Genomic DNA, 11,910 nt, shown 5'->3' on the forward strand with positions numbered 1-11,910 from the left:
TAAAGGAACCTTTCATGCATCCTTTTACCCATATGTGGCCTTAGAATCCATTTACATTAGCTTTCCATAGATGATACTAGGGACTTTTTATTTCTTTTTGTGACTCATAGGTGGCACTAGGACCCATTAATATTAGTCATAGATGATCCACAAGTGGAAGTATGACCCATTTATGTCAGCATGGAACTCTTAAGTGCAATGTGAACTTATTTAGACCAATTTATGACCCATGAGGCATACAACATCATTCTATGACCCACTCAACACCAATAACCTAAACTTGGAGCTAATTTACTTGGACATCATGCTTTGATTAAGGCTTCGTTTGGGGCGACTTTCTTGTTGCTTCTTAAAGCACCTTTCTAGTATAAAAATTTTGATTTTTGTACTAAAAAACTGCTTTAAAAAGCAATAAAAAAGTCATCTCAAACGAAGCCTAAATGAGCACATAAAAGACTTTATCGGGATTTAGGCTATTTATATAGCTTAATTAACCTTGAATGAACCATTTGCCTTGATGAATCAATTGGGTCAACTCAAACCACCTTAGACCAATACTGGCCACATGATCAAACTAGTTCAACCAACCCCAAACCTAATAAATCATGATCTTAGATGAATGCAAATTAAATCCAAAAACCATGCTGCTAAGAAAGCTTACTCCAAGACGGCCCATAAGACCAATTGCAGGCCCAATTTGTTGCTTGATAAGCTTCCCTCTCCTAATAAAAATAATCAGGTCCAATAAACAATTGAATCATATCAAAGACACATTTATAGACCTAGTTTGACCCGAAGCATGCTTTATTAAACCAGCTTAAAAGTTCACCTAAGCTTACCGTCGGTGAACTTATCGGCATCCCCGTCTCGTCTTTCTCGTCGGAACCCTTTTTTAAGCGAGCGCGACGTTGCTTTCAGAGCGCGGCCGCTTCCGGTAAAAACGCCGAGACTAACGAAAACAGAGAGAAACCATTGCAGCTTTATATATTACTCACCATCAACTCTTTCTGCTCTCTTTTTCTCCGCCTCACAAAGCTGCGTTTGCTTCCAAAACCCCTTTTGAGCTGAGGCAGTATCCAGTTTCCGGAAATCAGTGCTTAGCCTGCCTCGTCGCCGGGAAATTTGGTTCCAATTTGGAAGTGGATTGAGCAATTTTCGAAGTGGAATTGGGGGGTGGTTTCGATTTCGCGGATCTGATTATATTCGTACTAGCGGCGATCTATGGAGCCGGCGCGGTGCTCCGGCGCGGGATCTGGGAACTCTGGAACTTACGCGACGGAGATAACAGAAACACTTCGCTTGGAGGAGATCGAGAGTCTGATGGATGTCAACGTCATCCACCAAGGATTTGAGGGCTCGTCGCCAGAGAACGCCGGCGGAAGCTCCTTCACCGCTCTCCTTGGCCTCCATCCGATCCAAGCAGTGGAGCTCCTTCACGAGCTAGATCCTAGTTCTTCTGGTGGTTTCCGGCTCGGCGATCCGAAGGCAATCCACTTTCCGTTAAGCTGCTCGCCGACCTTTCCCTCCAACGCTGCCCTAATCGAGCGCGCCACCAGATTCTCTGTCTTCGCCGCCGCTGAGGAATCTCCAGAGGGCAGCTCCGCCTTTCCCTCCAACTCCGATGGCGATCACTCGACAAACCCTAAATCCGACCCACCGGACTCCGATTTGAAGCCGCAGCGCTTGTCAAAGAGAAAAGAAACCGACAAATCCTCAAAGGTAATTTTCATATTTGGCTTTCTTCTACCGTTAATAGCCTTTCGTTTCCGATCACGAGCGTCCTTCTTTCTTCCAGGCCAAAACTCCGTCGAAGAAAGGCAAATCAACTGCCGGAGACGACGGCGAAGGTTCCCCGGCGAACCCCGACGGCGAGAAGCTACCATATGTTCACGTCAGAGCTCGACGAGGCCAAGCCACCGATAGCCACAGCTTAGCCGAGCGAGTTAGCCTCTAATGACAACACAAAGTCTTCTTAATTGCCGATTAATCCAAAATTTTAAACTATTTTATTTTCTAAATATGTCTTTTTTCAGGCGAGGAGGGAAAAAATAAATGCTCGGATGAAGCTGCTCCAAGAGCTGGTCCCTGGATGCAGCAAGGTTAGTTTTGTAATTTAATTTTTATCTAAAAAATGTGGGTATCTGGGGGGGTATTTGTATAAATGAGCTACATTTTTTATGCAGCGGTTGTAATGGGGGTTATAACTGTAAACCGCAATTTATTCCAAGAAAGGATATATGAGAATATGAACCCGGGGCAAGGGGATATCGGTGAAGGAAAAAAGTGGGCCTTGATTTTCCTGTAATATACTGAAAAGTCTTTCTCCCGTGCAGATCTCTGGTACGGCGTTGGTGCTTGATGAAATTATCAACCACGTACAGTTGCTGCAACGGCAGGTTGAGGTACGATTTCTGATATCTATCTCTCCGTTCTTTTTTTTCTAATGTTTTTTCAGGCAATCCAAAATTTTAGTGTGTAAATTTTAGAAAATTTACAGTAATGACCTTACTGTTAGTACGCCGGGGTTGGTTTTGTCATTTAATGATTTTTTCTGGAACTGGCTTTTCCGCAGATCTTGTCGATGCGACTTGCTGCGGTTAACCCAAGAATCGATTTTACGGGGCTCGACAACCTTTTATCTGCAGAGGTAAAAAGATCAAAAGACCCCGTCTATTGTTCAATTGAATTTTGCGCCGTAGCTGTAATATATTTACATTGGAGCCCTTTCTTTCTTTCTACGAACTAAATTGAAATGTGAAGTTGGCGGAATTTGCAAATATGAAAAATGAAGCGTGGAACTTTGACCACCTACTACGAATTACACCCCAAACCACCACCTCTCAAAAAGTAAATTTTCTTTCAGGATAGAGAAAAATTATTCTGTGAGAATACATTTGGGCGAATTAGAATGTATCACGTCAATCTTTTGTTGTGTACTGTGCATCATGTTCTGATTCATCTTTGAATGATCTGTCCTCATAGAATTTCTCTCGGTTAGAAGATTAAGGATAAATTTGTAATTTAATTTAATTTGATTAAAAACTTAGTCAATATCTTCGGCATAAATAGTACAATACTTCAGCTTTCTACTCTTGCAGTGTTCTTCTTATAAACCATTGATTTTATGATTTTAAAGGACAGAGATTTGAAATGTTTGTGATCTTTGACATCATGATCAGCTGTGGTATAAATGTCTGTTATTATCTTGCAAGATAATTTCTTAATTTTAAAATATATTTGAGACTTTTATATAGTTATTGACTGTATATTAATTATGTGCATACAGTTTTGATATAGGCAGTCCAAATTTTCTTTCTATTTTTTATATACTTAATGAATGTTGTGATGTTAAATTTGAAAATTTTGTGGAAGGATAGATTAAAAGGAAAATTAGGAGTAAAATAATCATTCTTCATTTGTTTATTCAGTATTTGAAGTGATTTTTTCTGCAAACCAAAATAAATCTTAGTTATTAGCCTTTTCTCACTTACAGAATAAGATAATATATATTAAGGCACTCTTCACCTTCCAATAAGAAAGTAAAATTTTTAAAGGTTTAGTACATTACATATATGACCTTCACTCAAAATCAAAATCAAAATCCTTTTAACTTTTTTAAAATATTTTTCTAAGTCTTGTTTCCGCCGAATTAGGGTCCGTTAGCATAAAAGCAGAGACCAAGGTAATTTTTTGCAAGAGCAAACCGATTGATGAAATAGTAATAATAATCATATATGAATGCTATGGTGGTCAAACTAGATGTCAATTATCTAATGTAAGTTTGGATTGCGACTTAAAAATAAGTTTTTTTATAAATCTTTCAGAAAAGTAAAAAAAAAAAAAAACAAAGAAAGCACATTTGCTGCACAGGAAATATGCAAAGAGATGATGCGGAGAAGACCAGCTTTCCGCACATCCCAAGAATGGAATGGCTGAAAACGTACAACACTCTAAAAAAAGATGAAAGAAATAAAATAATCTTCAAGCATCCCACTTCCAACGCAGATGATTAATAAATCATTATATTATTATTATTTTATTTCCTTATCAACGCATGCAGTGTGGGCGGGTCACCGCATCGGGCCACGGGCCAGGTTGGGTTGACGGAAGCTGTAACGGCGTCATTCGACGGAGTCATCACTACGATAATCAACAGCAGATTTGGCATGTTGATCTGCAGCAGCAGGAGACGGCGGGGTGGGAAAGGGACGAGACGCAGCAACTCCTCCACCACCACCACCACGTCTTTATCAGCGGCAGTAGTAGCGGTAGCCCCCCGGGGACCTCTCTTTTCGGTTACGATTCCGCCGCTTCTGGTAAATCTGCTCCCATTTTTTCTCAATTTTTTATTTTTCCTCATTTAAACCTTCTTTCTAGTCATCCGTAATTCTATTGCATGCCTATAACATGAAATTCTTTGATATAATATGTATATACAATATGTTAGTGTTTAAATTATATCAAAATATGAGAATAAGAAGGTTTATTTCATTTTTGATAAGATAACATTAATGCTGTTTTCTATTTGATTTAGAAACTTAAATAGGGAATTTACATTCATGGTACATATCACTTTATTTTATGTCATTTACATATATAACATCTAAAACATTAATATTACACTCCTACAACTCATAAATAACTTTAATATCAAATATACTACTTCTATATTTTATTCCTACCACTCATACCACCTTGTAAACTTTAATATTTCATTTCATGTACCCATATTTGTTCTATGGATGTTAGTATGTAATATTAATATTTTAGATGTTATATATGTAAATAGCATGAAATAAAATGGTATGTGTGTAAATTTTTCATTTAAAATTATAAGAGTAAATATAAAATTTTAAGTGTTAAGTAAATATATTTGTAAAACTCCCCTTATAGATATAAGACATGCAGTTTTTTTTTTATGTTTTGTAAATTTTACCGTTACATAGCATGCCACGTGGCGTGTGGTGAATTATGAATTTGTTTGGGGTCCAGTAGGGGAACATATGGTGACTGAGAACAGCTGTTCGGGTGGGATTTTGGAGAGGAATTTTGATATTTTTAGGTTGTGAGTTATTGGGTGCGGACCAGCTCATTGCGTAGGAAAACGGGATTATGGACCCGGGCGGGTACACTGGGTGCATTATTTGGTATCGCTTAATAAGGATATGCTGTTTCGAGGTAACTGTGAAAAGAGATTGTAAAACTCAACTGCAGTTTTAATCTGTAGTAAATTTTCAGTTTTTATTTGTTTAGGTCGTTTAGTTTTATTGGTTTCAAGATTCAATTTTGGATGTGGTTTCTGTTAATTTTGTATCATAAAATATATTTGAGAGATAATATAGAATCAGATTTCAGTATAGTCTTCTATTAAACTTTAGACAACTATTCTAGAGAAAATATGAAAAAGTTTGGATTACTAGAAACCAATCAAGTCAAATCAAAAACATCTAAATCCATGGTTTTAATGGATAAAAAACATACTAGTTTTGTGTTAATTGTAACTTAAGTGGGGGAGAGAGACTAGAGAGTGAGAATACTAGAGAAAGAGAATGTGCGTACCCAGTTTATTATGACATCTACAACAAATAACATTAAGCCTTTTACCCACTATGTGGGGTCAGCTACATGAATCATTTTTTTTTAATTTTGTCATATTAAAAGTTAAATTCTTGATTAAATCTAATAAAAAAAAGATCATTTCTAAAATTTTTAATCAAGTTTTTTTAGGACTATTTCTACTTTCTTAATGTAAGTCAAATTTAATATTTCTATTTTTCTAACCGGGTCATCAGAATGCCGACGTTTTATGTGATCAAACCAGTTTATTATGACATCTCTTTAATCAAAATTTAATAGAGATTAATCAAACTTAAATTTCTATTTGAAATTTTGATTCATTTATTGTCTTGATTATGCTAATTAATCATATGATCTTGGGTCATGTATGGAGCAAGTTTAGTTTTTTCATGGATGGACCTTTTTGGAGTTTGTTCACAAACAATGTGGAATCAGGAACGCTGGGGATGGTTCTCACCCTCACTAGATTTGGAATAATTCTATTTAGTCATATCCTTAAGTTTTATCTTAAAATCTTTTGCACTCATATATATATATATATATATAAAATTTACCTCTTTTTCCTAAATTTTGACTAAGACTTAGTTTGGGACTTCTTTATTACTGTTTCTTAAAATAATTTTTTAGTACAACAAAATTTAAAAAGCTTCTTTAAGAAGCAATAAGGAATATCTCATCCCTCTCCCTCTCGCTTGAAATCCTCATTCCGGCACTGATCATGAGTATTGTCCGAGCAAGTACTTTGTCCGTTCAATTCTCTTAAATGGTCCGGATAACTTTTGACCTTTTTAATTTCCTCATCTTCTCTTCCTGCTTTCTTCTCCTTCTCAAATCTCCTTTCATTCTTACTTCATCCCTGTAGTTGAGTTTGAAAATCTTAGTAATACTATATCTACCCTTTCTCTTTCTCCAACCCTTTTTTTTTTTATCTTGATTTTGACCTTATAAGTTTGGAGCAATCACCAAAACAAAGTTTCCGAAATTCATTTAGTACAGCAAACGTCACATTTGTTGGGGGCGAATAGCAATATGATTTGGTACAGTAAACATCGCATTTGTTGGGCGCATATTATTAATTAGGAAATACTTCAATGTCAATTTTGAACTGAACTAAAAAAAAAAAAAACCCATTGCATGAATGACACATAACATGTGCATACCTCGTGTCATCTATACAATAGCTATTTTAGGCATTCGTAGCATCTTATTAAATACAAGGGCTCAAAGCATCCGTGTGGGGTCCTGCTTCTGCCCCTATCTGCCAGGATTGGCTTGTGGGGCTACGGTCCCCTACTTTTGTTTCACGCTAGCTGGCCTGGCCGGCCTGCATTTGCTATTACTGATAGTATTGTAGCTTGATAGCAAAGCTCATCTGCAGAGTAGTCTTCTAGATTGACCTGCAAGGCCTTTGTTTAACTTTTACAAGATTAGTTATTTTCTACTTTCTTTGTTAACTAAGTTTGATCTTTACCTGCTTGAATCTGCTCCTTTTTTCTTAGCTTCTCAGAAGAAAACTGATCAAAGATGTCTTATTTTGATTTAAATGGTTGTATTTATGACTTGCATGCTGGTCAATTTGAACTACTAACATCCATGGGCATTCTTTTAACTTGTTAGAATATTTATGACAGCAGAGAGGTAATTTATCATCTTGAAATATAGGAGGAAAAGCCATCGGGTCGGCTTTATGGTGCCGAATGTTGGCCATTAAAAGAGAAGCATAATACTAAGTTAAGTGTTGCAAAATGAGGATGCATGCTTAGGTGGATGAGTGGCTTTACCCTTAGAGATAGGATATGAAATGAGCATATACGTGAAAAGGTTGTAGTAGCTCCAATGGAAGATAAGATTAGAGAGAGTCGCCTTAGATGGTTTGGTCACATAAAACGGCGACCTTCCAATGACCCGGTTAGGAGAGTAGAGGTATTAGATTTGACTTATGTTAAGAAAGGTAGAGGCAGACCTAAAAAGACTTGTTTAGAAAATATTAGAAATGATCTTTCTGTATTATATTTAATAATTTTTAACAGGACATAATGGCGAAAAAGAATTCATGTAGCCGACCCCACCTAGCGGGACAAAGGCTTGATATTGTTGTTGTTGTATCGTAAGTTATAAATGATATCTTCCCTCATAAATGGGGAGGCCATTAATTCCCTTTTTTGCATCTACAACTGTGACAGTGATCCATTGCAACTTATACTAGCTCTTATTTTTTCTTGTGCAGCATTGCCACTCTCGACCCAATTGAAGTCAGAGATGTGATGTGATGAAGAATATGGGAGGAATATATAGTTATATAGTTATATATATAGTTATGTCTGTAGAATGAATGCTAATGTTATGTACAGAATGAAGAGGATATGATCGAGTAGGTAAGAGGGTGGAGGAGCATAGAGCTAGCTAGAGCGCTCCCTCTGCATTCTTTTAGGGTCACCAGTTCTCTGCTTTTTCATTGCAGTCTCTCTTGAAACCCTAATTATACTAATCATGAATACTACATCTTCATCTAGCTTACGTGCTTCCAGACTTAAATCATGTATGCTTCCTATCATTTTTTTTTTCTTAGATATTAGATATTTAATATTTTATGAATTGAAAGAAAAAGTTGCCTTAGGGCAATCATGCAAAAGAAACTCAGTGGGACTTTGTTTGGCAAGGGTTTTTATTGTTTTTTTTTTCAATAATTTTTTTTTGTAATAGAAAGTTAATGTTGTAGAAAGTAATAAGAAAATTATCTCAAACGAAACTTAGAATGGGGTTCATATATTTTTTTTAGAGGATTTATAATATTTTAATTTCACATTTATATTAAAAAAAGGTTGTATTTTATAAACAAATATAAAAATTTAAATTTTAGATGTATAAATAAAAAAAAGATAAATAATACTTGATATGGATGTAAATGACCCATTTGGTTTTGGTTGATTAGCGTTTAAAAGTTCTAAATTTAGGAGAAATTATTCTGTGCGATAATAGGATATTGTCCGGAGGCAAATTAAGATGCTCCATGTCATTTTTTGTTGTGTATTAGTGTTCTGTACCGCTGTATATTACGTGATGTAGTGCATCCTGATTCACCCTGAACGATCTGATAAATGCACAAAATAATTTCCCCCAAAATTCAGGTTGCATTTTTTGAAATAAAAACCATCATATTTACTTGAGGAATTTTGAGGATGGCCATTTTCTACTTGGCTTTGTTTCTTGGTGTTCTTCTCATGCCTCTTTGAAGCAAATATGATCATCAAGAAACCAATGTCCTACCTTTGAAAGCAACTATTGTCTTTCCTCGGTGTAATATACATCAATGCTTAGCCTCCAATTTCTTCTGCGCTCACACATGTTAATATACTTCAACTACTTAGCCTTAGCCTCCATCACTTTCAAAGAAGAAACTATTCTGTGTGGAGGTCAGACACAACTCTATGTCCAGAGACCAATCAGAATGCACCACATCAGCGGTACCGAGCGGGTTGATGTGGTGCATTCTGATTGGTCTTCAGATAACGTTCAACGTCGGCACAGAATAAAAGGGGAATGATTGAGCTCACGACTCGTGCTCAAACATCTATCAACTAACACTATATATTCATGCCCATCATTGTCTTTTGTTCGTTAATTAATATCGACCATCTGAGGTCTAATACCCTTTCATCAGCACAGAACATTCAGTGGCAAACACCATTAACTTCTCAATCAAATAATATCTATCTCTGTCATACGTTGCCCTTCATCATTTCCTATTGCTATCTCAATGGGCCATCTCCTTGGATTGTGAGTGCCATCTTTTTATTAAAGACATTAAAATTAATACAATTATTTTATTAAAATCATTAACATCTTTTAATTCATATTTTAAAAAATAAATATTGTTATCATTTAGGCCTTGTTTGAGATGACTTTTTGTTGCTTTTTAAAGCAGTTTTTTAGTAAAAAAAATTAAAAATTTTATACTAAAAAGTTGCCTTAAGAAGCAACAAAAAAGTCGTCTCAAATAAAGTCTTAGGCTTCGTTTGGGACGGCTTTTTTAGTGCTTCTTAAAACAGAGTTCTAATTCTTAAAACAGAGTTCTAATACAAAAATTCAAAATTTTGAACTAGAACTCCGTTTTAAAAAGCAGTAAAAAAGCCGTCCCAAACGAAGCCTTAATCATACTAAAAATAAAATGCATTGCATTATCCTTAATTAAATCAAACCAAATAGAATTTCCATAAGAATTTTAAGCAAGCAAAGATATATTCCCCCACACATTTGTTCCATATTTACTCAAAGTCATTAACATTAATCACAAAATAAAAAATATTACTTTAACATTTCAAAACTACCCACCGAGGCTTAGGGTTGTTGTTGGGCGAGCACGGTTGGGAACCCCCCATCTCGGATTTGAATCCCCTCTACTACGTCCTCGCCTCTTCAGTGAGGCAAAGCAAGTGTAGGCCCAATGCCGGTGGGTGGCCTTGCTAGATTCCATCAAAGGATTAATTATGCCGCCAATGCTTCCTTTGAAGTGACAACAGATAGATACTCCCATTAAAAAAAAAATCAAAATTAAAATTACAACAACAAAAAAAATCCTTAATTTATTATAATTTCATGGCCAAATACAGTGATGTACAGGAAAGCATAAAGAAAGCACTTTTATAGCGAGACATGACGGCCATGAATGATCTCAATCATTGAAAAGGCCTTCTTAGACATTGCGTAAAGCAATTGATGGAAAAGATAACAGTGCTATGGAAGAATTGGATTCTCCTATTCTTTTTTTTTTTTTAATATTTGCTTGCAGGTTGGTCATGGAAGTAATCATTTCTACAAGTGATGAAGAATCTCAATTATTTCAAATGCTTGCAAAGACAAAAAAAGAAGTAAATTGATTGAATGGGTAGGCAGTGATTTTGATTTCATTATAGAAGAATTAGATTGAATTTGAACTTAAGTAAAAATTAAAATTTTAATTGAAGTGAGAAACTTTTAAAATAGGTCGAGCTAGTTTGAGATTTGATAGTGAATAATTACGACTATAAAATTATCTTATAAGGTCGAAATTAGTAGGTTTGATTGTGCTTGAGATTAAATTGAATGACCGGAAGTTGATCTAAGATAGGGTTGGATCAAATCAAGAACCTCATAACAAAATTCAAGACATGACAAACTAGGAGCTATAATTAGAGACACTTGGGATGCCCAAATAGCTATTTATATATTAGGCTGTATATTTTTAAATGATTATCTTATCAAACTTGCAATAAAATTGATCAATGATTAGAAATTGAGGTTATTATTCCACAAACAATGGTGAATTCATCATTAGAGAACAGACCATAATGAGAACTTGTGATATCATAACAAATGATACCACTATGATATGATTGGTATGGCATAAGGATATAGATTTCAAAGCCGTCATTATTAATAAATAATAAGGGTGCAAATTTTCAAGTAATTATGCACATGAAGAAGAAAATTATCATTATTATAAGATCTTTGTAAGGCAAGAAAAGCCTTTTAAATGTTTTACAAATGCTTGGGTTGTACCAACTGAGTGATATTAATATTGTCATCAAGATGGAAACAAGAATCCATATGTGAATTTAATATATGGCCAAGCCTTCGATGAAGTACAAACAAGTTTAGCGTTCTCTTTTTACCTCCCTACAAAAGATGTGCCTCCCACACCTCTTAAAAGGGCACTCGCATACAAAGATGACATGGACATTTTGACCAAAACTCCACTTTTATCTCTCATCCTATATAGGTGGTGTCACACCCCATGATACACATAACAACGCAATGTGTACTAGAAAATATTAACCATAAACAATATACAACAACCAAAATTTCTTACCTCCTCCCGTCTTCCTCCTATTTCTCTTTTCTTCTTCATTTTACTCCACACAGTCACTGCTCCCTCAACACAATTGCTAACTCACAACAATTGTTCCCTCATGGCAATAGCTCTCTCACACAATGATTTTTCAAACAGTCAAAATCTAAAACTCAAACCAGATAAGTTTACCAAATGGGTTGACCCTAACACCCTAACCTAGAATTTTTGGGTCAAGCTCAGGCTAGGTTGTCCGGTCGTTCTAAATATTGACATGCCTACCTATTACCTTACCATCACCACATTCCATCCCTTTAATTTGAATCAAAACTAAAGTAGATCTACTTATTGGTTAGGAAAATAAATTGGTGACTTCTCTTTTTTTTTTTTTTGATTCCTTTCTTGAGTAAATCCCAACTCTCACTAGTTAATTGTTATCTTAGTTTTAATCACTTTTTGGCTTCTTTTTCATCTACAATCTCTCTCTCTCTCTCTCTCTCTCTCTC

The 11,910-nt window shown here is 35.4% G+C and overlaps 1 protein-coding gene across 1 annotated transcript; it reads left to right on the forward strand.

Annotated features, from left to right (window-relative positions):
* Positions 1 to 706: 706 nt before the first annotated feature.
* On the forward strand, positions 707 to 8,112 carry LOC110099461 (transcription factor bHLH48). Its single transcript, XM_020826615.2, has 7 exons — positions 707 to 1,719; positions 1,796 to 1,942; positions 2,034 to 2,099; positions 2,334 to 2,402; positions 2,573 to 2,647; positions 4,061 to 4,316; positions 7,805 to 8,112. Exons 1-7 carry the CDS (start codon positions 1,222 to 1,224, stop codon positions 7,840 to 7,842), a joined length of 1,149 nt encoding a protein of 382 aa, XP_020682274.1. The 5' UTR covers positions 707 to 1,221; the 3' UTR covers positions 7,843 to 8,112.
* The last annotated feature ends 3,798 nt before the right edge of the window (positions 8,113 to 11,910 follow it).

Source organism: Dendrobium catenatum, unplaced genomic scaffold, assembly GCF_001605985.2.
Source record: "Dendrobium catenatum unplaced genomic scaffold, ASM160598v2 fragScaff_scaffold_185, whole genome shotgun sequence".
Lineage (NCBI taxonomy): Eukaryota > Viridiplantae > Streptophyta > Magnoliopsida > Asparagales > Orchidaceae > Dendrobium > Dendrobium catenatum.